This window comes from Neoarius graeffei, chromosome 20 (assembly GCF_027579695.1).
Source record: "Neoarius graeffei isolate fNeoGra1 chromosome 20, fNeoGra1.pri, whole genome shotgun sequence".
NCBI classification, from domain to species: Eukaryota; Metazoa; Chordata; class Actinopteri; order Siluriformes; family Ariidae; genus Neoarius; species Neoarius graeffei.
In genome coordinates this window covers 32,466,041-32,492,805 of record NC_083588.1, presented here as the reverse complement: position 1 = coordinate 32,492,805, position 26,765 = coordinate 32,466,041, and the positions used below count along the sequence as shown (strand labels likewise).

The 26,765-nt window shown below is 42.5% G+C and overlaps 1 protein-coding gene across 4 annotated transcripts in view; it reads right to left on the bottom strand.

Annotated features, from left to right (window-relative positions):
• Window positions 1-26,765, bottom strand: part of xylt2 (xylosyltransferase II) — a 72,297-nt gene that overhangs the window by 26,221 nt on the left and 19,311 nt on the right. For 2 of the 4 annotated variants that reach the window (XM_060901507.1, XM_060901510.1), the window contains exons 2-8: window positions 15,348-15,867; window positions 14,949-15,124; window positions 11,864-12,066; window positions 9,567-9,647; window positions 6,936-7,152; window positions 6,204-6,380; window positions 3,845-4,092 (exon numbers count right to left, since the gene is read on the bottom strand). In XM_060901507.1, the coding sequence (XP_060757490.1) occupies window positions 3,845-4,092; window positions 6,204-6,380; window positions 6,936-7,152; window positions 9,567-9,647; window positions 11,864-12,066; window positions 14,949-15,124; window positions 15,348-15,867 (1,622 nt within the window). The remainder of the gene's footprint in view (window positions 1-3,844; window positions 4,093-6,203; window positions 6,381-6,935; window positions 7,153-9,566; window positions 9,648-11,863; window positions 12,067-14,948; window positions 15,125-15,347; window positions 15,868-26,765) is intronic. The other 2 variants (XM_060901508.1, XM_060901509.1) reach the window with 2 other exon arrangements.

Below are 26,765 nucleotides of genomic sequence, written 5' to 3'. Positions count from 1 at the left end.
CCGGCGAGGGCCTTTCTGTGCGGAGTTTGCATGTTCTCCCCGTGTCCGCGTGGGTTTCCTCCGGGTGCCCCGGTTTCCCCCACAGTCCAAAGACATGCAGGTTAGTTTAACTGGTGACTCTAAATTGACCGTAGGTGTGAATGTGAGTGTGAATGGTTGTCTGTGTCTATGTGTCAGCCCTGTGATGACCTGGCGACTTGTCCAGGGTGTACCCCACCTTTCGCCCGTAGTCAGCTGGGATAGGCTCCAGCTTGCCTGCGACCCTGTAGAACAGGATAAAGCGGCTACAGATAATGAGATGAGATTTTCTTTGGCCTGATGCAAAATAAAAAGAACTGAACGAAAAATATGCATAAGCCTGTTTGAATCCAAGTCCATGGTGTGGCGCTGCTGCTTGTCTACACAACTAACTCACGAGGCACAGCAAGTCTGCTGGACTGCAAAAGTAGAGTATGTCAACACATTAATTTTAGGAAAAATATACAGTGCGTGTTCAAACCCTCAATTTTCTTTCCTGACGGGCAAGCATTACTGTGGATAAATAAATAAACACTAAGGTGAAACATTCAACATAATTGACAGTCGTTTTTATGATTTTTAACAGTTAAATCTTTACTGAAGTTTAGTGTTATGAATGCATAAGATGGCAGTACTGCTAGTGTTTGCGCTGTCTGAGGCAGTTTCACATATACATCAATATTAAATTGAATTTACTACATTTATTCAGCTGTCTGGTTTTAGTCAAAAAAGAGAAATGTTTGCTCCAACTACATCCAAGACAGAATTTATAAACCCCATGAAATAGTTTCTTAGCTATGACTTGATTCCATATTTTGACATATGTCCTTCTGAAACAGGAAGTCAGAGTGATGTGTTGAATTCTTTGACACAAGGCGGCACAGTGGTGTAGTGGTTAGCACTGTCGCCTCACAGCAAGAAGGTTCTGGGTTTGAGCCCAGTGGCCAATGGGGACCTTTCTGCGGGGAGTTTGCGTGTTCTCCCCGTGTCTGTGTGGGTTTCCGCCGGGTGCTCTGGTTTCCTCCCACATGCAGGTTAGGCTAATTGGTGGCTCTAAATTGACCATAGGTGTGAATGCGAATGGTTGTTTATGTGTCAGCTCTGCGATGACCCGGCGACTTGTCCAGGGTGTACCCCGCCGCTTGCCCATAGGATAAGCAGTTACAGATAATGGATGGATGATTTACACAACAGCCAAGTTTGAGATGCACCTCCATGCCAAATCTACAGTGCCTTGCAAAAGTATTCATACCCCTTGAACTTTTTCACATTTTTCCACCTTACAACCACGAACTTAAGTTTTTTTATTGAGATTTTATGTGATAGACCAACACAGAGTAGCACATAATTGTGAAGTGAAACGAAAATGATAAATGGTCTTCAAAATTTTAAACAAATAAAAATCTGAAAAATGTGATGTGCATTAGTATTCAGCCCCCCTATGTCAATACTTTGTAGAGCCACCTTTTGCTGCAATTACAGCTGCAAGTCTTTTGTGGTACGTCTCTACCAGCTTTGCACATCGAGACACTGAAATTTTTGCCCATTCTTCTTTGCAAAATAGCTCAAGCTCAGCCAGATTGGATGGAGAGCGTCGAACAGCAATTTTCAAGTCTTGCCACAGATGCTCAATGGGATTTAGGTCTGGACTTTGACTGGGCCATTCTAACACATGAATATTCTTTGATCTAAACTATTCCATTGTAGCTCTGGCTGTATGTTTAGGGTCATTGTCTTGCTGGAAGGTGAATCTCCTTCCCAGTCTCAAGTCTTTTGCAGCCTCCAACAGGTTTTCTTCCAGGATTGCCCTTTATTTAGCTCCATCCACCTTCCCATCAACTCTGACCAGCTTCCCTGTCCCTGCTGAAGAAAAGCATCCCCATAGCATGATGCTGCCACCACCATGTTTCACAGTGGGGATGGTGTGTGCAGGGTGATGAGCAGTGTTAGTTTTCCGCCACACGTAGCGCTTTGCATTTAGGCCAAAAAGTTCAACTTTGGTCTCATATGACCAAAGCACCTTCTTCCACATGTTTGCTGTGTCCCCTACATGGCTTCTTATGCCCGTCTTTCAACAATGGCTTTCTTCTTGCCACTCTTCCAAAAAGGCCAGATTTGTGGAGTGTACGACTTATAGTTGTCCTGTGCACAGATTCTCCCACCTGAGCTGTGGATTTCTGCAGCTCCTCCAGAGTGATCATGGGCCTCTTGGCTGCTTCTCTGACCAGTGCTCTCCTTGCTCACTCTGTCAGTTTAGGTGGACGGCCATGTCTTGGTAGGTTTGCAGTTGTTCCATACTTTTTCCACTTTTGAATGATGGCTTGAACAGTGCTTCTTGAGATGTTCAGAGCTTGGGATATTTTTTTTATAACCTAACCCTAATTTAAACTTCTCCAGAACTTTATCCCTAACCTGTCTGGTGAGTTCTTTGGTCTTCATGATGCTGTTTGTTCTTCAGTGTTCTCTAACAAACCACTGAGGCCTTCACAGAACAAGTGTATTTATGCTGAGAGTAAATTATACACAGTAGGACTCTATTAACTAATTAGATGACTTCTGAAGGCAATTGATTGCACTGGATTGTATTTAGAGGTATCAGAGTACAGGGGGCTGAATACTAATGCACACCACATTTTTCAGATTTTTATTTGTTTAAAATTTTGAAGACCATTTATCATTTTCATTTCGCTTCACAATTATGTGCTACTCTGTGTTGGTCTATCACATAAAATCTCAATAAAAAAACTTAAGTTCGTGGTTGTAAGGTGGAAAAATGTGAAAAAGTTCAAGGGGAATGAATACTTTTGCAAGGCACTGTAAACAAACCTGACAGTACCTTAAAGGGCATATCACAGGTAAATTCAGGAGCAAGATCAATGTAATTCTCCTATTTTATATTTAACTTTGGTCAAATATCTGTAACATTCTGCATTCTCTGCAATTTTTTTACTTTGCGCAATACCAGAAAAATTTCAGTTGAAATCAAGCCATTTGAGGTGAATTGGTCCGCCTCTGAAAAAACTTGGCATTTGGATTTCCCGGGAAACACTGATTTTCGTGACGTCGCGTGCGGGACGCCTCCCTTCGAATCCTACGTCAGCGCTGGTTTGTTTATGAGAAAACGACCTGGTGGTTTTCTGCAAATTTCAACGTTATCGCATAATTATTAAAATGGTTAATAGATGTATTGTAGGAGGGTGTAGCAGCACCAATCTTGATGGGATTAGTACTCATCATTTTCCAAAAGACCGGACAATGAGAGAGAAATGGGAGTGCTTGGTCTACACAGGCTGTGCACTGAAACCGTGCAAAGTTCACACAGCCTGCTCGCGCTTCCGCAGATAACGTCACAATTCTGGCTCCAGACTCCCTTGGGATTTTTCCAGACGCGTTTTGTCATTTTATTTTTTTCTGCTGTAGACAGATGGCCTTGTGCAAAATTACCTTTCTGGATGAGTGTGTAAAGGGACATACTTTCATATTTAAAAAAAAAAAAAAACGAAACTGGTCCAGAATATGCCCTTTAAGGAGCTAACTACATGGAGAACAGCAAAGAGATTATTGTGAGCCTTCCACTTATTCTGTATGAGTAAAATATCATGTGAGGGAAGATGCACAGCTGAATACAAACAACTACTGTAGAGCAAGAACCCACCACTGGGGCATACAGGATAGGTCAAGGGAGCAATCATAAAGTGGTGCCTAGATATACTATAAATCATGAATTGTTTTCCCCATAAATGATAAAACAATATAAAATTATAGACTATCCAAAGCTTTGATTTGAGAAGAACTTTTAAGTGACTTCATTGTCTGGGAAACTCACCTGCAGGCCTCATGCATGGTTTTCTGACTACTGAGACCAAGTCTGAAGAAGGACATGTAGGCTGTGAGTGCCACGTCGCTGAGAGTACCCACACCATCTTCCCGCTCAAACAGGCTTTCCCAGTAGGCCTTGAGTGCTGCAGTGTCTGCTGGGTAGTGCCCATACAGGTGGGTATCAAGAATATCAATGGCCTCCTGGTTGACGGTGGATTCAAATTTGCGGGCGAAGAACGTGGGCCGTGTCAGCTGCTGTTGGGGGGGACAAGGAGAACAGGGCATGATTAACAACATTTCACTACTAAATGAAATCTCAAATACATGAATAGGGGTGTAACAATTCATGATACTTTACAACTTAAACGAAGAAAAAAATATGACTGAAAATATTCTATTATTTTTGAATCATAAACACTAGAGGATCACCATATCTTAAAAATAAAGGTATAAATTCTCCCAAAAATCTGATTTAGTAAGTCTTAGACCTAGGGAAAATGAATGATTGGAAACATAATGAGCTCCATAGCAGTGTCTGAAGTGTCATTTTAACCAGAAATAGAACTCCAAAGTCAGCTAAAGTGCTTGCGTCCTGTCTCTTTCTTTGGCACCATAGATCGCAGTGACATGAGGCTGGTATCATTTGAAAGCTACTGAGGAGCACTTTTTAACTGTTGCAATATGATGTGTAACCATATAAATATATAATGCATGTCAGTCATTGTGATTCAAAGCCATCAGGACCACTGCGTGCTCTCAAATTATTTTACCTCTATGGGTTGTGCACACTGGGACATGGTGTTCAAATAGCTCAATTTTATTAGAGGCATAATTAATTGAATGCCGATTCCCACAATGTGAATTGCACATTCCCATAATGCAGTTTATCAAATATTTGTTTTACAACCCTATTAAATAATCTAATAAGAAAAAAGCATGCACATCATAAATCGTATATGCATGGAGTTTAATATGCTTTCAAGTTATTAATTATGTGCTTTCCACCAGAAAGTACAAGTCAACAAATTAACAGTGATCTTTTACACTGGCATGCAGGCTGTGCCATAATTAAATACCTGTGGTGAATTTTGTGACCTTTCTTGCCCATGAATTGTGTGAGCTGTGCCAGGACATATGCTCCCTACACAGGGTATAACCCTACTTACTTACATTTAGCCAATCAAAATACAACTATTTGTGTTTCAGTTTAATGTCATCTGAATATTTTTGCACATTCTATTTTTACTAAGATCAAATTACTGGGATACTTTGCTTCCTTTGGGCTGCTTGCTGCCATTAAAACTGTCACATCTTCAACAGTGCATGCTGTGAGAAAGCCACATGGTGATTAGTGAGTGGATGCTTGAGTGAAGGGAAGGAGGAGTACAGGAGTGTGATGGAGAGCTCTGCTGGCGGGTATAAAGATGATCACGTCCAGCTTAATGTCAGTTAGACAAAAACGCCCACCTTTGGAACAGATGTGGAGTGCACATCTCATCTCAGATCATCTCTAGCCGCTTTATCCTGTTCTACAGGGTCGCAGGCAAGCTGGAGCCTATCCCAGCTGACTACGGGCGAAAGGCGGGGTACACCCTGGACAAGTTGCCAGGTCATCGCAGGGCTGACACATAGACACAGACAACCATTCACACTCACATTCACACCTACGCTCAATTTAGTCTCACCAGTTAACCTAACCTGCATGTCTTTGGACTGTGGGAGAAACCGGAGCACCCAGAGGAAACCCACGCGGACACGGGGAGAACATGCAAACTCCGCACAGAAAGGCCCTCGCTGGCCACGGGGCTCGAACCCGGACCTTCTTGCTGTGAGGCGACAGCGCTAACCACTACACCGCCATGCCGCCCCTGGAGTGCACGTACATGACATAATTCTGAGGCACTCCTCCACCTGTTCTACCAGGGTACCAGGATGGGAATAAAACTTGAGGATGGCACTAAAACTTGGGAGGATGGCACAGTAGTAACACAAAAGTTGTACTCTCTGGAAGCACTAATGGAGAGGAAGAAAATGGACTGTACTTAATTCTTGCTAATGTCACTCCACTATACAGCTCAATGGAACAGTTTCAGGAGCACTTTTCAGTCAATGGTTCATCAGTCCAACAGTGAACATTTCAAAAGCTCTTTTGTACTGTCAGCTATTCTCTTTCTTGATGCAAATAAGTGATGGCACACGGTTAATGCAACATGTAACATTTTTACTGCTTAGTGCAATATTAAATATTTTTTAAATTTCATATTAAATGTGCAGTAGTGTGTATGTTAGTTACAGTGCCATATTTTTAAGTGCATTGTTTTCTTCATTCAACGTGTGCAATACTGGTATACTTTCACTGCACTGACCTGAATTCGGATGAGATCAGCAGGTTTGAAGTCATTGGGAGAGCATCCGCACCAGTCCACTATATGCTTGTACTGGCATTTGCAGCCCAGTTTACGATTCCAGTTAGTAACTCGCAGGTTGTTGTCCACTAGCGTGTCACACATGTGGCTGTTACCCAACACAGTGTGAAAGAAAGACTGAAAAACAAAGGGACAAGATTGGAAAGGGTTAGTTTTGGGTAGTTTCTCCTCCATTCTATAAAATTAATTTAAAATTCCACCTGAGAAGTAAACTGTAAATCACATATAGAATTGCTATCAGGATGAATGAATCCAATCGTTAATTTTGTGATTTGAAATCTCTTTTTCCTTCTAAAACAAGCTGCAAACTTTAACCTTAAAAACATACCATGTTCTACTTTCATCTACTACTTGCTGTGGCATTGCTGTGTGTAAATGCTACAACTTTAAGCTGCATGTTATTGACTTCCTGTTTCCCCAAACAATGAATACTGTTGTATTGAAAGACTACAGAGGAGTCACGCTGCTGTAGTTTGGAAAAAGGGGAAGAAAAAAAAAATAGCTGCAGTGCAACAGAAATGACATATTCCACTTTCACAGTCAAACCACTGAATAAGATGAAAATGTTGTCTTGGTTGTGCACTAAACAGTTTGACAGACCAAATCAACCGTTGAGCTTTTTTAAAAACGTTCGGTCCGAAAGACTTAGAACTAGCTGACAAAATATAGCACCTCAGCAGGGAGCAGGGCGTAGGTGTAGAACTGCTTCAGCCCGGTCACCAGCTCATTCTTGGAGCTGACCACATACTCGACAAAGCGGCGTGTAAGTGAAAACCAGTCAGAGCCACCAGACACCTCCAGGCCCTCAGGGATGGTGCGCTCACCAAGCCGCCACATGTGATTATCACACTCATGGAAGAGTCTGTCCAACCCCTGTTTCTTAATGAACCTTGTTAACAGCAGAGAGGATACCAGTTAACAGAGCCATAAATGGAATAATCATTTCAAACAAAGATCAGATTGAGTCAGTCTTCTTCAGCCTAATCTTCATCTACTCTAGCCGGGTGATTTACCTGAACACATTTCACTGTCCTGAGATAAGAAAGGACAACATGCTGACTTCAAACTCACTCATAATGGAAATCTAAAGGCAGTTGTTGAACCTGATCATTCATGCAATTATCCAAATCAAATGACAGCAGTGCAATGCATAAAATCAATCATGCAGACCAGGTGATGTTTTCTAATCTTCAGCAGTGCAGTTGTGGTGAGCTTCTGTCCACTGTAGCCTCAGATTCCTGTTCTTGACCAACAGGAGAGGAACCTGATGTGGTCTTCTGCTGTTGTAGCCCTGTCTCAGGGTTTGACATGTTGAGCATTCTGAGATACATTTCTGCTCATCACAGATGTACAAAGTGGTTAGTTGACTTTAGATAGACTTCCTGTCAGCTGAAACCAGTCTGGCCATTCTCCTCAAGTGTTCCTGCTCACAGAGCTGCCACTTACTGGATGCTTGGTTTTGTTTTGTTTTTTTGGTTTAATTTTTGCCCCATACTGTGTAAACTCGAGAGACTTGTGTGCGTGTGTAAATCCCAGGAGATCAGCAGTTTCTAAAACACTTGACTCAGCCCATCTGTTAGTCACCAACCACCATGCCACAGTCAAAGTCATGGTGATCGCATTTTTTTTTCCCATATTCTGATGTTTGAGGAACTTGAAACCAAAGTTCTTGACCTGTATCTGTACGATTTCATATATTGCACTGCTGCCACGTGATTGTCTCAGGAGCAGTTTATCCTACTTCCCAATAGTTAAACAATACAAAAGGTAATTTGATTACTTACGCCATACCAGAAATGTACCAAAATTACTTATGCTACCAAAAATGCAGTCCCATCTCCAAAAGGCCAACTGAAATACTTGGAGCTTCATATACAAATACCTTTAACTGAAGCATTCATGAAAGCACTGATACATTTTGCATTAAAGTACACTGTTCCCTTTTTTATTTCCCGTTTTTCTTTCAAGGGAAATTTCCCCCCATGGAGATTCTTGACTGTTGGTCATTAGGATAACAGAGTAACACAGATTAGGTCATAAAATACAGATGTACTGTTTAAAATCAGTGTTGCCAATCACGATTACAGGTCTTTTTATCTGATGGTTATGATATGATATTTGCAATAACTGACTAACCACAATATAACAGTAGCGTCACATGTACCAGCATAGCCATATACGAAAATTATAATTCTACTGCACGGACAGGACAAGACCCACATAATAAACTTGTATTTAACAACTATTCACCGAAAGCAAAGTGAATATTGGTGAATAATAACCAAGACAAAGTCAAGGTTATTATTCACAGATATTCACTGAGTGAGGCAGATAATTGCTTTAGTATAAACACACAGGTGTTTTTTTTTAATAGTATTTTTTTTTAAATCATTTATTTCAAACTTCAAAAGCAGCATGCAAATGTAATAAAGGCGTAGCAAAGACTTGTCATCTACGCGGAGTCATACAAAATACTTTGTTTTGAAATGGATAAAATACATCAATTACACCTTACTTTTGAATAGTTTTAGACCAAATTTGTAGCATCTTTAGTGCTTTTAGGAACAGCATTTTCTTTCATAATTTGTAATTCTTCCTCATTTATGGTGATGAAGTGATTGGTTTTGCTGAGTCCCTCGAGGTGATTATCAAGAAATAGTTCGAATTTCTCAACCAGTCAGCACACACGAGTTTCTATAAATCACCTATGTATTTATATTAAATAAATATATAAAAACCATTACTGAAATGAGTTAGTTACTGTACAGTTACAACAAAACAGTTACAAATAGTTCATGTCTTTAAGAATAATTCAGCGATTACATCAAGAAGTAGATTAACTGAGAACAAATGGGACGTTTACTGATTAGTAATACGTATATGGAAATATAATTGCAATCAGGTGTCCTGAGTGGTGCAACAGAAAAGCATTCACTTTATTATCTTAAGATCACAAATTTGAACCCCGATCCCAGCATCCATGAACCAAGAGAGTAAAAAGGTCCATGTTCTCAGGAAGAGATGAGTGGCATACTCTCTCTCCCCTAATAATCACAGCGATACTGACTGATCATGGACATCTGTGAAAATGGGAATATGCTGCTTTCTTCCTCGGGTGTTATGCCTCCCCCAATCGTTGCATAAGCAGAAGCAGTTCAAAAAGAAGCGATCCAGAAAGCAATTTTGTCAAAAGTGCTGGGATTCTAGCTTCTAACAGAATCTAGCATATAGTTTTACACAGAAACTATCTGCAAGTCAGTAAATCTGAGATTTAAAAAAAAAAAAAAAGGGGGAAGCAGCTACCTGGCATTCTCTCTGCCATGAGACTTCAGGAAGTTCTTGTCACGGTTCTGAGAGAGGAAAGCCACTAGCTCATCGTTGGTCCTGTTTCAAAGAGATATGAAAAAAAAGAAAGATGGAATATAAGAGAGCTGACTCAAAGGTAGCAAAGAGGAGTGTGATGACTTCCAGTAAATTGAATTATCCTCTGCTGACAGGATTTAGTGGTCATCAATGTCTGTCTGTATCAATGTCTTTTTTTTTTTATCAGCAGTTGGCTGTGGGGATTATACCACACTCCAGAAAGCCTCTGATGTGTCTGGAGGGTGGGGGGAAAAAAATAAAAACCCAAAAAATAAAACCCCCCAAACTGAAAGAAATGGGGAGAGATCTACCAGCTTCACTGCACAACAGCACAAAGAGAGCTTTCACACCAATATATCTCATGGCCAAGAGCTTCAGCCATAAAATACCCCTGTGCTTCCTGTTCAGAAAAATGTCTCACCTGTCTACAGAAAACGTCTGCTCACTGAATTCCAGAGGAGTCAGTAAGGACCGTCTGCACTACTTCAAGGTCTATTACTACAATACATCACTGACGACATAGAAAAAGTTTGGCTAAATCTCTTAAATTCACTCTCAACCTTGTAAAACATGTATTTGCTATTTTAAGACACAAGGAAGCTGAAAATCTCACGAGAAAATTGGAGTTAGTCCCAAACATGTGACCTGCAAGTGTTAGTGTCACAAAATAAAAGAGCCAAATCATGTTCCAGTGTGCAAATACAGACTATGTAACAATGGTAACAATTGTTAAAAATGGTATATAAAATGTTATTTCTGAATTTGAACTGAATAGCATATATGGCTTGGGGGCTTCTCCCTTTTTGAAATTATCATAGAATATGGACTCCTTGATGGGCAAAATGTTCCATTTTTATTGCTGCTGAAGTTTCAAGAGGTTTTGCTGCTGCACACACCATGTATCCTACATGTAAATGTTTTGCTGAGATTTAAAAAAAAAAAAAAAAAGTCCCGCATTTTATGATTCCAGAGATCGCTGAAGCAGGTGAGCAACAATATCACGTTATCACCGTGTTTGACCTACTTTTAACTAAAACGGAAAGAAAAGGAAAGCCTGCCTAGTGAGTGTAACTGCAAGATAGAGCAAGGTTAGATCACAGCATTTTTCTGGACAGATAACTAAATCATTCTAGCTAGTGCTTAGCTATCTTAGTCTTAGAATGCATAGACTCAACTCCATGGTAGAGAGTATGGAGTTATACACCTAATGTTTTGATCTTACAGAAAAAGAAAGAACACAAAAGCGGCAACAGAGAAAAGATATATTCGTCTTTTGTTTCACTGATCTATTTCTGAATGTCAACCACAAATTATATACCTGCAACTCAAAACTCTGCAAGGTCGATGCAGTGTCACAATGTTTTCCGTGCATCACCATCTTGGTGTAACACAGTTCCATAATTATGCTAATTGGTTAAAGCTTGCTGTGTTCGGCTATTTCCGTCGGGCCATACTGTTTACCTCAAGAGGTAGGATATTCGGTCCCAAAATGGGGAATAAATAAATAAATAAATAAATAAATAAATAAATAACCCTCAGCACATGATATTGTTCCTGCAGGACATAGGAAAACGCCAGGCACAATAAAATTATTTGATGAAAATTTAAGAGGACTTTGCAGTTAGCACGTTTAATTGTGTGGTACATGATCATTAACCTCCACAGTAAAGGTGATTTTCCCTGATCACGATTTTCCATTTTTACATGTCACAATAAACTGGGGGGGGGGGGGGGGGGGGGGGGGGTGAAATGAGCATGACCACATTCTCAGGTTGAAGGAGAAACCATAAAAATATTAACAGCTAAAATCACCAAAAAGCTGGATGGTGGATATAAAATGTTTTTTTTTTAAATGGATGTGTGATTAAACAAAAAAAAAAAAAAAAACAGCCAACAACAACAACAAAAAAGCAGCCACTACATTTTCAATATAATCCTTTTAGAGATCAGCTTTCTACAAGCCACTTGGCTGACATTTTCACTCTTGATGCTGCTCTGTTCCCCCCCCCAACTACAGTGTAAACTTCAAGAGAGCACAACAGAGTGCTGGGCAAAAAATAAAAAGTTTTTAAAACACTTTAACCACATTCTAATCATCATCGGGCTTTCAGGAGTGTTCGTTATTGTTGGAGAGTTCAAAACAGCTTTTAAAACGTGAGATGAAGTTTGCAAGAAAAAAAAAATCTATCACTGGTTATACGTTTGAAACTTATAGTTCAGTGTGCTTGGTGACTGACCTGGTGGGGAAGTCGGTGGCACTGAGGTTGATGAAGAAGTCCCATTTCCAGTCGAGCATAGACAGCAGGTCCTGCATGCTGCGCAAGTAGGCTTTCAGCAGACTGGCCCCACCCCAGATAGTGACCATGCGCCAGGGTGTGGCCCTCACATTGGAGTACAGCTCAGCCATGTGCACAACTTCACGATGCAGGTAGTTGGATCGCTACAGGAGATAGAGAGGTCAGACACATCTGGCTTATTCAAAAATTCTATGAAACAGCAGGCAAAAATACATAAAAGTAGCAGCCAATGATACTTGGATTGAAAACTGCATAGTTAAATGCAGTTAAGCGCCTATATACCAGAAAGGCAGGCATAATTTTGAAAAAAGCTATACGGCCTTTCGATTTCATAAAAATTGTTGAAATTTAGTTCCCTTTGAAATGTGGTCATTGTGATATGTTTATTTCTACAATATCTAAAAAAAAAAAAAACACTTCTGTGCCTGGGAAGTTATTTAATTTGAGGGGATTCCCTAGCAAATAACGTGCATGAAATCATTCGCGTTGCACAGTCAAGCAGACAGAGTAAGTCTGGTGTACGCATGCACAGGTTTACCTGCTTCTTCTTTTGGGTTTTAAGGCAGCTGGCATCCACAGTGATGCATTACTGCCATCTACAGGTTTATCTTGACCGTGCACTGACTTACATCATTCTGTCGCTAAACGAACAGCTGATCACACCGAGGTGCTTGCTGACTGTCGATATTTATTAGTTTGGTCCTGTGTTTCCTTTCCTTCGCAACATAACATCTTTTCTTCTCACTTTCCATTACTGTAGTCGGTCTTTAATGTTTCATTTGCGTCCTCCATTTTCTTCTCCTGTTTCAAATTTGTATCCCAAAATGCCTTGCGCGAATAGGGAAAGCTCACCACCTGATGCATGACATAGTATCTTGAATTGGGTCATGGTGAAGCAGGAAAAAATAGTGGAGAATTTTGGGCCACATGGCCCTAAATTCATTAATTGTTCTATTTTTAAAAAATTAATTTAAAAAAACCCTAATAAAAACAAAGTCTGTGATTCGAATTCAGTAGTTTTTGGTCCACTAAACAAAAATAATTGGGTGTCAGGGAAAATTTCATTTTATGACCTAAACTTGAAAAATATGAAAGGCAGTCTACCTTTAATGGGGAGGGGCTTAATATTAGCCATCCCACTAGTGACATGTGAATGGTTTAGGAACAGTGGGCCTCTTTTCAAGTGGGATACAAAAGGATTTATTCATAAAATCATTCATGAGTGTGTTTTCACAAAAAAATTGGCATTCATGAAAATCCTATTAATTTGGGGGGGGACAAACAAAAACAAAAAAACCCAAAAAACCTTCATATCCTAATCGTGCTCCTGAGCGTGTATTCATTTATGCACAAGACTAACTAATGAAAACCTCAACATGATGACTGACTTCAGATCATATAATTTGCATGGATTACTGTACTTTTATATAGAATATACTGCCGAGTTTAAAATGCTTATTTCTTAAAAAATTACATTTACAGCATTTGACAGACAGCCTTATCCAGTGACTTATAGAAGCATTCTGGAGTCTCTATCAAAAACACATGCTCATGCTAGTTCACTAGGACAGGGACTGAAGACTACCACAGAGAAGATTTTGTGTAAACCAGTCACTTTATATATTACTGGCTGTGGCAGCAAGGGTGTGGTCAAGTGTCGGTTTGTGAAAGGAGGGCAGGGCAGAGGAAGGTGAGTGGCAAAATGAGTGCATCTGTTGTCAACTGACGTGCATGTGTGTCCATCCAACAGTGATGACAGAGCTCTGAAAAGGAGAGGGAGTGCGAGGAGATGGCATCTAAGTGCCAGAGTGTGTGTGTGTGTGTGTGTGTGTGCGCGCGCTGAACCTAACATTAAGCTGAAAAGCAAATCTGACAATAAAAAGAGAACTGGAGGACACTCCAGTATATCTGCACCTCACTTCCCGTCTGCCCGTGCTTCAGTGTTCCACCCACCCCAGGGACATACTACACTGGCATTAATTTAAAATACATAAAAATAAAGAAACCAAGCCAACACAAACCCATAAAGACAAATAAAACTCATCATTGAACCAGTTATTCAGTTATGACAAAAGAAATGTCACCATATAAATGGAGGACATTCCAGTATATCTGCATGTAGCCATAAGCTGTAAACAAATGCCTCAGCTGACTGAAGATTTAGCACATGCTTATAATTACTAATATTATATATTTATTGGGGGTGGCACGGTGGTGTAGTGGTTAGCGCTGGCACCTCACAACAAGAAGGTTTGGGTTCGAGCCCTGTGGCCGGCGAGGGCCTTTCTGTGCGGAGTTTGCATGTTCTCCTCATGGGTTTCCTCCGGGTGCTCCGGTTTCCCCCACAGTCCAAAGACATGCAGGTTAGGTTAACTGGTGACTCCAAATTGACCGTAGGTGTGAGTGTGAATGGTTGTCTATGTGTCGGCCCTGTGATGACCTGGCGACTTGTCCAGGGTGTACCCCGCCTTTCGCCCGTAGTCAGCTGGGATAGGCTCCAGCTTGCCTGCGACCCTGTAGAACAGGATAAAGCAGCTAGAGATAATGAGATGAGATATATTTATTGGTATAGAAGTCAGTCAAAATGACTTCCACTTCTGTTATTCAGGCTTTATCCTTACTGCTCTTTCGAGCCATGAGAACTTTGAAAAAGCAGCTGGTAGACAACAGTATAACAAGATGCAAAAAAAAAAAGAAAAAAAAACCCACCCCACCCCTCCATAGTGTTGAGCCAGGAACTCCAACACTCGAAACTCCTGCACATCTGTTGCACTTGGTGAGAACTGCTGATTTTCTCTGACACTAACTGTGCAACTGGAACATGCTCTGAAAGCCCCTTATATCCATTCAGGGACATAAACACACTCACCAAGTTCTAATTCACCATTTTATTGCCTGGACTTCTACACAGGTATCTCAGTCTAGCAACTAAGGACATCCGTTATGATTTCAAGCAACATTTGTATGATGCTGGACTCCTAACTTCTTCAAAATAAGAAATGAAGAACAGAATAGGAGAACTTGCCTTATCCACATGGATGTAGTAGAAATGGTCTTTGTGATAAATGGCTTTGAGGAGCCGCTTCAACTGCCGTACAGCTCGACCGTGAACCATCAGCACAAACGCCACCCTGACTGGGTTCTCCACTTTGGACAAATCGTTGTCTATAACATCAGCTTGGTGGCTGGCACTGGACAGGACTATAGGACACAGAACACAACAGAAATCATTGAGAAGGATAACATTACTGCTGTATCTGCCTGTTTTTTATATTAATCAATAAACTATAAACATGGTGCATTTAAAAAAATTAAAATTATAAAAAAAAAAAAAAACATGACCAAGTTTTAACAGCAATTTTATTTTTCTCTTCCATTTTGCTTTTAAAGAAACTGATTATTATTGTTATTACTAAGCCACAACTACCATGCTGTGTGCAGTACTGAGGTAAAGCCTGTGGCATCAGCTCTCCAGCCTGATGTTTGCACACAATATTGGCGATCTCCTGCCGGCACTGGCGTGATCCAGCACGGTGCAGAGCCGACAGCGCATCTTTCCCAACAATCTCACAGCTGGGCACAAAGTCATTGCTTGGGACCTGAGGTGCGCCATCAACGCTCCCTGGTTCTCCTTGAGCTCCTGCTGGGAATTTTCCTCCTTCCTGCCCCTTCATATCGGTGAAGTTACGGCTGCTTGATGGATCATATGGGGCGATGGCATCTACAGCTCCAATGCCCTGCACTACTCCAGCTCTTTCCATCCTCGAGGGCTTCATTCTTTGCTTTCCACCTTTCCTGAGGGGACGAGTGACAACATGCCGCTCCAGGTCATGCTTCCCTCGGCCGTGGTAACCCCCGGACAGGGCATTCTGTCCCCTGGCTTCTGAGTCTCTCCTCACATCCTGGTTGTTGTGATCAGGCAGCTTAGACCGCCGCTCCCTGCGCTGGAGGCAAAGAGAGAACAAGAAGAAAAGTGAATTAATCCATTTATCTAGAGTTGTGAAAGAAACAAGATTATCACCCACATCCTTCACATCCACCAAAGAGACCTTTTTGAACAGAGTGAAACGATTCACCAAACTTACTGAAATCCTGGACAGCCTTGAGGCACAGCATGTTTACTTTGTGTTGGGGTTTTTAATAGATCTGACTTGAACTATTTTGAAAATGCCAACCTCGTTTAAAAAAAAATCTGCAAGAATTAACGAGATGATTAATAAGATGACTGAATATGCTGTATTCTTACCAGGAAAACAAACAAGAACTCAAAATTTAGCATTTGCACAGAATGACAAGTCGTCTACAGCCCCTACGCTGATATACATAGCCTTACAAGGACAGAGGCAACAGCCACTGATCAAATGAGTGTTTAAAAAAAAATAAAACAAAATAGAGAGCAAGAGGGCTCAGTAAACGTGGCTGCGATCGTAAACAGAAGATGAGAGGAGCTGGAGGGCTGCCACACTCTAAGCTGCCCATCAGGATCACTGTCAGTGAGGGACTAAGCGGCTTTATCAGCTCCCTTTCCAGTAGCTCCAGTAACACTACCCCATCAATTAGATCAGTGACTCTCTGGCTCTATCCAGCTGGATTCTGCTATTACAAGATCACCGGTACAGTAATTTTAAGTGTAATATTAGGCTGTGGTACTGACAGGAATGTCACGAGTTCAAATCCAAGAATCACCAAAGCTTCCCCATTGGGTTCTTGAGCAAAACTCTTAACCTTCAACTCCAGAACTAGACATGAAGCATCAGTCAAATGAATGAAGGTAATGTCAATAAATATGTAAACACAGTTCAAGCAGTACATGCTGCCAGTCACCAACATCTTGACAATCAACGGTATTCCAGTCCACAAACCTCAGTGTTTCCCACACATTGACGAGACTATGGCGCCCCGCCATAGTCTAATTTGGGCCGCCATAGTCTCAGTCCGCGCCCGCCCGCACGCACACACGGCGACACTGACGCATTGCTGATCTGAGACAGCGTGAGGAGACAACTCTGATAAGCTACATCCTGTCTGCATCTACAAGTTTATACAACTTTATGTAGCCTTTGACACGATTGAGAAGGTGACATTTAGGCTACGCTATTGTGCTTTATAGGCGTATGGACAGCGCATTGATGGATGACGTCAAGTGTATTGTTTCAGTAAAATTACTTTGTCCATTTCGTACTGGCAAACCTACCTTTTCTGTAAGGCAACAGTAGGCTATTTTGAGGCAATATTAGTTAGCCCTACATAGTTATCTAATTCGTCAAATTAACTTTATCATCCTACCAGGATCAGGTCGTTTCCAAATTCGCCGGCGAAGTGCTTCCCGCTTGACATTGTATGTGCACAGTCTATCCAAGTGATGGAGACGTGAAGTGACAGCAGTGATAAACTAATCTAGGTCTGCATGTACATGTTAAAAGGGAAAAGTAGTCTATTCTAACAGAGAGCAAACTTCGATGCCACTTTTGAGAATTAGTGCTAGTAGCCTTAACGCGATTTGTTACTGGTGAGACGGAAGACGTTAAATTATTTTTAGCCTTTTCTAATAGGCTACCTTCTAAAGGTGAAGCTATTAGGCCACAATTAAGGGAATGTAATGTTAGTTACCTACTTAATTAAATTAACTTCTTGACTCGAATTTGATCGTTTTTGATTGATGTGAATCTCAATTGGTGATCGTTTTTGATTCACCAGTGATGTGAATTTCAATTTACATTTACCCATTGTTTTTATGCTCAAATCCCACCTAAATTCAATCTCACTTTCACTTAAATATTTCAGAGTGAGCTCTACAATCACATGACTCATTGTAGTAACAAGTTGTTTGCCATTTTAGGTCAAAACAGACCTTCGTAAAAGACTGCAAGGAGAGTACCTGGCCACCTGCTTGAGGATTTCCATTAACGGGCCACAACCAGAAGATATATATTATGAAAGGACACTCGAACTCTTTTTTTTTTTTTTTTCCCTCAAAGCCAAGAAAAATCAAATGCACAAGTGCAGGGTGTGGTCTTTGTAAATAGGGCAGGCATTTGTCAGGGTCACTTTTGACATACAGCAGAGCTAGAAGTCCTTGTTTTGTAGGACTTTTTGTAGGAGTTCAGGGTGTGAAGTACTGTAGGATTTTTGGTTTGGTTGCTATCTGTAATATGTTCTTCTTGTAGGACTGCCCTCTGTAGCAACATGCTAAAATAAAATACAAGGTGCATAACCAATACCAACGAATTTGTTTTGTTAGTCTTAGTTTAGTAGTATTAGTAGGCTAAACAACCCCCGCGCACCCCTGCAATTCAACTGGACACACGCGCCACGCGCTAAACAACCCCCCGCGCACCCCTGCAATTCAACTGGACACGCGCGCCACGCCCCCCCCATGGGCTGCCCCGATAGTCTCCAAAATTTCTGTGGGAAACACTGAAAGTGAATGTTGCCATTGCACAGTTTCATTAAAGACACCTACAGAAGTCTCTGGAACTTTGGAGATGAGTCAGAAAGCTCAGAGAACACAACAGAGGTTTGCATTTTGGAGGCTTTGAAAAATCCTCATGGTTTCTCATTTATAACCTACCAGTAGGCCTCCCACCACTACCTGACCTTAAACTGTACACTAAGAAAGCCTGATTTTCACAGTTCTTCACGATTATCTAGCTGCTATCAGGCAGGCGAGTGGCTTTGTGTTGCTTAGATAAGAACGAAGATGCATTTTGACAGCATGGGAATAAATCCCACCTTCAACACAGTCCTTGACTCATAACTAGGCCTGTGCCAGAGACACGCTGATCTTGTTAGGTTAATCATGTGGAAAATAACCACTGTAAAAACACTCCATCCCACCAACAAGTGCATTCAAACACTGCAACACAGCAGCTGCATTTCTAGGAAAAAAAAAAAGTCAATGCTCAGTACAATAACAGAGACTCAGATTGTTTTGCAGGTCAAGGGGCCCACAGGGCCCCTCCTGGGAAAAAACAGGGGCCCATTTCTACAATGGGGGGCCCAGTGATTATCCTTCAGTTGAAGCGAACCTAGTGAGCGAAGCGAGCCCAGTGAACAGCTGGGGCAGCCCAGGGGCTGTTTTTTTCTTCTCAATTCTGTTTTTTTTTTGGTATTAGAAGCCATATGAAGCAATGTAGATGACAAAAATCAATGCTTCAACCAAATATATTGAGATATTGTTTAATCAGTCAGTGGCAATATTTTGGAATTCAATCACAGGCCACTATATATCACATCTATATTATCTCCTCCTTGTAAATTATAATTTATTTTATTAACCTGTTTTCAGTTTGGTGTAGGTCTATAGGAGTAGTAGTAGTCACCAGTGGTAGTAGTAGTGGTTGCTGTTGTAGTAGTTGATGTTGCAGTAGTTGTTGTTGTAAATCTAGTATGACTAATTACCTTGGGTATCAGTTTTTTCAGGTGAATGTACTCTCTTTCTGCAGAAGAATGACAAAATAGATGTATTTTTCTTTTTTTTCTTCTTATTCATGTTTTCTTGTCTCTTTCGAATATTCGTACATAGACCGTAAGACACCACCTAGCGAAAGACTTGGATCAGGTTTTACTCGGTTGGGACACTACAAACGGGGCGGCGTAAATACACGAATGGGTCCGACGTATATTCAATATGGCGGCGGTCAAAACATTCATCCGATGCTGAAATCTGTTGAATATCCAGATAATTATGTTGGAAGTTGCATATTTGTGCAAGATTTTTGATATTAAGACCATGAAGTCAAGTAATATCAGTCCCCCCAGGATTTTGCGGGCCTTTTTTGTGATTGTTGCGGGCTAAAATATCTGATGTTGCGGGGGTTTTCCAAAAAATTGCGATGAAAGTTGCGGTGTTTTTTAGGTTTTTGTTGTGATTACATTGCGGGAGGAAGTGAAAGTTGCGAGGAATTGTTGCGATTTTCTCTTTTTGTGATTAAAATTGAGTGATATGTTAAATATTAAGTTATTACTGAAAAACTATTGATTAAAAAAAAACAGACACTGAGAAATGGTCCTATAAACAACTTTACCAATATAAAAGATTACCAGGACGACAAAAATGCAGAAAAATAGGCTTTACTTATCCAAATGCACCTGTTGGTTCAAAAGTTAAAGTGCATAGAACCTCACAGCACAACATGAAGTTACCTTAAAATATAATATAAATGCCTCAGCTTTCATGTAAGAAAAAAAAAACTATTAATACTAGTACTGTGTGCAGGCAGTCTCTCCTGAAGACTAAATTAAACAATAATTATAAACTAATAAATGGCTCAGGTTTCATAGAAGAAAAAAAACAATTTGAACAGAATCTCACAGTATGATGCTGAAGCTGCCTAAACAATGGAAAATAAAATACCATTTTGGCAAAAATGTTGGCATCCATTAATTTCTTGTATTAAGTAAAAAAATAAAGTGCCCACAGTCCTTCACTGTAAACATAACACACTTTCAGTAACAGAATTTAAGCCTATATAAACACTGACTCGCACATGCTGCTTCTCCTGAACGGAAACACGGAAGTAAGCAGTGTTGCCAGATACCGCTGACGTTTTCCAGCTCAAAATATGTTCAAAACCCGCCAAAATGCACTTAAAACCCCCCAATCTGGCAACACTAGAAGTAAGGCGGAAGGTAGTTTGTCGACGTCACCTCAAGACGACGCCAACGATTGGTCAAATTTGCGGGAAAGTTGCGGTGATTGGATATAATTGCAACACTGCCCTGAATTCGCGGGGATTGGTTGAATTTGCGTTGAAGTTGCAAATCGCAACATCGTGAAATCCTGGAGGGTCTGTAATAGAGCTGTGCAATATATCGTATTTTTATCACGATATCGATATTGGTGTCAAACGATATCAAAATTCATAATATCGATATGAAATGATTTTTTGTCATTTGTAAGGTAAAACGAACCCTTCTGTCCCCTAAGGCACACCGTAGCCTTGTATACGTCATCCATTCTACTCCCGCGATATCTCCGCAACAGTAAAAAATCAGTTCTTCTGTTTTCATACGTGTCGGGTGATTTGATATATTGATTTGTTAATATGTTGTTTGATTTGCTTGCTAATAGTTATAATAATACAATTAACATATATTTACGTCATATTTTTGGATGTGGGACTGGGTAATGTAAAAATGGCATCTACGGAAGAAAACAAGCACAACAATATTAGCACATATCCAGCTTGCTAGCTGTGTTAGATGTGTTAAACCGTGTGGATTTGAGTGGAATAATTGAGAGTCGTCCTGTGGTCAAGGCAGCGTTTGGCAGCGTAAGGCAATTTGGTTATTAATGTTGCCCGCCGCGGCATGTTTACTTGGGTTCATTTGATTTTGACTTGTGCATCTGCAGCTAGCATCATGCTTTGAAGTAGGTTCTGCTAAGGACAGGTTTATTGCACGATGTAGACGGACTCAGATGTAATTACATTGTTTTTAAAATTCCGTGCACTTAAAACGGTGTCCCCCTGCTAATCATGTAGCCCTAATCATGTGTTGCTTTTACTTTTCTTAATGGCGAGTGAAATATCTCTGCAAATGGTATTTCAATGCTGACATGCCAAAAAGATAGCGGAGTCCACATTTGGAAGATGAAAGAAGAGAAGCCTGATGCTTGAAAATAGATCGCTTAATCCACAACGCATATCTGTATTTGAGACATAACCTGCAACTAGTGGGGATGTTTTGGAATGACTGTGCATAGGGTGTTTTTGGCCACAGAACGCTAACCCACAGTAGTAGGAGGACTACTGGGTTCGTGGATTGTGTCTGTTGACTGAGCGACGCATGGTGTTTGCCTTGTGCCATTTCACGTAGCATCTAGCCGCAGTGCCACCTACACTTTCAGGGAATGTTTACATGCCGCTGAGCTATTTTCATGTATGTTAATTCTTAAGGACTTATCTCTATATTGTGCGTGTTCACACACGGACTGGCCATCGGGAGTAGCGGGAGTTTTCCCGGTGGGCCGGTGGAGGAAAAAAAAAAAAAAACAGTTGCGCGCTGGCCTTTAATATGATAAGCAATGTTAACAGTTTCTTAAAGAAACTGTTAACATTGCTTATCATATTAAAGGCCAGCGCGCAACTGTTTTTTTTTTCTCCGCCGGCCCACGCTGAACCACCGGCCCACCGGGAAAACTCCCGCTACTCCCAATGGCCAGTCCGTGTGTGTGCGCGTTTAATGTTGGTGTCTTAACAACACACAAGCTTACGTTGTAGTGTGCATGTGTGAGAGAGAGATTTTATCCTTGGCTGGCTACGAGCCAGTGTGGACGTTACGCAGTAATCACTGGTAATACCAGCGCTGGCTCCATCCTCTGTTATCGGAAATGTTGAGTGAGGAGAACGTGAGCCTTGTGCAGGCTATAGGATCTATGCAAAGTACGCGCTTGCACAGTAAATAGTTTAAGTAAAAGGCGTTTCAGGGTACAACGGGAAGGGTTGACAGGTAGCCTATGAGGCCTGTACTATAAAAATGTGGCCCGGTGCCTCGGGTGTTGATGATCGGGGCTTTTAAAAAAGGTGTATAAATATCGTTTTAAAAATCGCGATATCAATATTTACTGAAAAAATCGTGATATTGATTTTTTCCAATATCGAGCAGCCCTAGTCTGTAATACGCCACAAAACGTTCCAAATAGGGTACAAAATGCTCGCATCCATATTGGCCCCTGCCCCTCTCGACAATGCGTTATTCGAAATAGTGTGCCTTAGATGCGGGCGCGCCAACAATCTGAGTCTCTGCAATAAATGTAGTGTAATGTAAGAAACATCACTCAACATGTTCAGTTCTGTTCATGTAAGTTCAGTTATGTTCATGTGTGGGAATACTAATATATCCTGATATGCTTTGCCTGAAAAATCAATAAATCATGTTTTGGTTTTTTAAACCAGCTGTGAACATTTTACTAACACTAAGCACTGTTATGGCATGAACCATCAAGCCTACTTTTGTCTAAGGTCAACTTTTTTTATTTAAATAAAACATCCTAGTCACAGAACATTACTTTTTCTTGTCAGAAATAATCACAATACGAGACTGTACGGTTCCATGAGGTTCATTGGGATTGATCTTCAACCAATGTTCCTAACCTTCAGCCTGGATTGTGTTCTGTAGCATTTGGATAAAAGCACCTGCGAAATGATGACCTACAGCAATGAAAGAATTGGGCCGTGTACCTTCCAAGCCCGATCAGCATGAGCATGCACCAGCATCAGCCTCCAATCTTAGAAACTGTAACTCATATCGTCTTGTGTGCTACATCCTGACCAAACCTTTGAGAAACAAATGATGAATCTTAACAAGCAACAATAGTTTGGGATTGCTTGTTTGATATCTTACCACAGTTGAAGCCACCGCAGTCTGCGAAAGCACTGCTTTACATGCCACACAAGCTTATTTTCACTAGCTTTCACACTCCAGAGAGTTTATAGCCCTCCTGATGGTACATCATCTGTGGGGGCAGAACAGTTACCCTGGTCGAGCAGACAGACTGTGTAGAATGTAAAAGCAAACCAGAAAAACACACAAAGCATAACATAAAATTGGCTTTTGAAAAAAACCTCAGTGAAGGAGGCTTGCTGATGTTGGCCTGCAAGTGTGTAGGGAGACAGGGGAGAATAACAGTCACAGCCCACCACTTCCTGCCACAAGGCAAAGTCAAGTCTGGACCACTGGCACATGCAACATACCTCAACACAGAGGTCACACACTCCCCTTCAGCGTTAGACCACGAGCCTTTGATGCAGCTTGAGGAAGACTCACATACATGTGTGATGGTCAGGTGTCCACAAACCTTTGGACATCCTATATTGTGTAGATGCATGATGGCACCACCACTTTACCCTGACCTGTAGGTTTATCCAAATAGACTGCTTGATAGCCAAAATATCAGAATATTTGTTTGTCATGATCTCCCATGATTTTACAACAGACCAGCGTTAGCTACTGTACATGGGAGTTAGCCAGCATTACATCCACTGACATGAAGGTAGTTTATCCGTTTTCTTCCCTGGCTCTCGACATGACAAAAATGTAATAAGTGAATTATGTAAAGCAGGCCATTCAAACAATTCAGTGCTTTATATAGATTGTGTTTGCATACCTGCCTTGGAGAAACATTGTGTAACTCACAGGCGATTGCTCTAAGACAATGAGGGAGGCTCAGCCTCCTCTAAAAATGACGAACATTGTGTAGGATGAATTGCGCTAGGCTTATGCTATAGCCGACCTTATAACATTGCTATTTCAGATCCAGAATCATAGAAATATATGTGCTCAACCCAACTACAGTGCGAAATCATTCCCTTATAACTTTCCCTTTTCGCCTAATGTGTGCGTGAGTTTTTCCCACTCGTGACAGCACGATGCAGCCCAGCCTCAGTGGACTTCAATGGCATTTGGGAGCTATGCGCTTTCAATATCAAAATGCAAGACGATTATTGGACAAATACTGCGAAAACGCCCGCCCACGGAGTCTCACAGACTCCCAGCCTCAGTGGACTTCAATGGCATTTGGGAGCTCTGCGCTTTTCAATCTCAAAATGCAAGATGGTTATTGGACAATGTAGCGCGTATCGAGTGTGGGTGGAGCACAGAGGACGGCAGGACAACGTTTGGAGGCAGACAAGGCGATTTATTTTTACAACTTTTCAGTAATCTCATTCATTCATTCACACGCACACACTTGTCTGGTCCCGGGTTGCGCTCCCTCTCCTCTCTCTCTGCCTCCTTAAATAGGGAGTGGTTACTGGGAGAAAACACACACAAACACAGGTTAATTATCCTCAGGTGGCGTGATTCTGCCACTCACCTTCCCCGGCTCCACCCTCCTGTCACAGACCGGCACTTGACCACGCCCCCGCTGCCACATACCCCCACCGCCCGACTCAGGCCGGGCGCTCGTCCGGCCCGCAGCCGACTCCCCCCCCTTGACGGGAGAGGAAGTCCGCCACGACCATCTGCGCCCCCGGCCTGTGGACCACCTTGAAGTTGAAGGGTTGGAGTGCCAGATACCAACGGGTGATCCGCGCGTTGGCATCCTTCATGCGGTGGAGCCACTGGAGGGGCGCGTGGTCCGAACAGAGAGTGAAAGAGCGCCCCAGCAGGTAGTAACGGAGGGCGAGGACCGCCCACTTGATCGCCAGGCACTCTTTTTCAATTGTGCTGTAGCGCCCCTCACGCACTGACAGCTTCCGGCTGATGTATAGGACCGGGCGGTCCTCCCCCTCCACCTGCTGGGACAAAACGGCCCCCAGCCCTCTGTCCGACGCATCGGTCTGCAACACAAAAGGGAGAGAGAAGTCAGGGGAGTGTAAAAGTGGCCCCCCACACAGTGCAGCCTTTACCTCAGAGAAAGCCCGCTGGCACTGCTCCGTCCACTGGACCGGATCTGGCGCCCCCTTTTTAATGAGGTCAGTCAGCGGGCTGGTGACGTCCGAATAATTAGGTATAAACCTACGATAGTAGCCAGCCAGCCCCAGGAACTGCCTCACCCCCTTTTTGGTCTTGGGCCTCGGGCAGGCCGCAATCGCTGCTGTCTTATTAATTTGGGGACGCACCTGCCCGTTCCCCAAGTGGAAGCCCAGATACCGTACTTCCACCCGCCCAATCGCACACTTCTTCGGGTTGGCAGTGAGCCCCGCCCGCCTCAGCGACCTAAGGACGGCCCTCAGGTGTTGTAGGTGCCGCTGCCAATCATTACTATAAATGATGATATCATCTAGGTAAGCGGCGGCATAGGTGGCGTGGGGCCGGAGGACCCGGTCCATCAGCCGCTGAAACGTAGCGGGCGCCCCAAACAGCCCAAAAGGAAGTGTGACGAACTGGTGTAAGCCGAACGGTGTGGAAAAGGCCGTTTGTTCCCGGGATAATGGAGTCAAGGGGATCTGCCAATATCCCTTCGTCAAATCCAGTGTCGAGTAAAAGCGAGCCGTGCCTAGTCGATTGAGCAGCTCATCAATACGAGGCATTGGGTACGCATCAAATTTAGACACCGCGTTGACTTTTCTATAGTCCACACAGAACCGGACCGACCCGTCGGCCTTGGGAACCAAGACCACCGGGCTGCTCCAGTCACTGTGGGACTCCTCGACGATGCCCATTTCGAGCATGGCCTGAAGTTCTTCCCGAACCACCTTTTTTTTTGTGTTCGGGTAATCTATAAGGACGGCTCCGCACTACCACCCCCGGGGGCGTCTCTATGTGGTGTTCTATGAGGTTAGTGCGACCGGGCAGGGGCGAGAACACATCCGAAAACTTGGCCTGCAACTGGGCGACCTCCATGAGTTGGGTCGGGGAGAGGTGGTCTCCACAGGGGACCGGAGAGGTACGTGATGCCAATGACCCTTTTTGGACCTCCGGCCCCAGCTCCGCCTTCTCCGGAACTACCGACACCAACGCCACGGGGACCTCCTCGTTCCAGAGTTTCAGCAGATTGAGGTGGTAGATCTGTAGCGCCCCCTCCCTGTCCGTTCGCCTAACCTCATAGTCGACATCCCCGACTCGCCGTGTGACCTCAAAGGGTCCTTGCCACTTGGCGATTAATTTGGAGCTCGACGTGGGCAACAGGACGAGTACCTTATCTCCCGGAGTGAACTCTCTAAGGCGCGTGCCCTTGTTGTACAGGCGGGCTTGCCGTTCCTGGGCCTGCCGCAAATTCTCCTGAGTTAGGTGGGTGAGCGTGTGGAGTTTTGCGCGCAGATCCATAACGTACTGAATTTCGTTTTTGCTCGGTGAAGGTCCCTCCTCCCAATTTTCCCGCAGTACATCTAAGATGCCGCGCGGCTTACGCCCATATAATAATTCAAACGGGGAGAACCCCGTGGAGGCTTGGGGG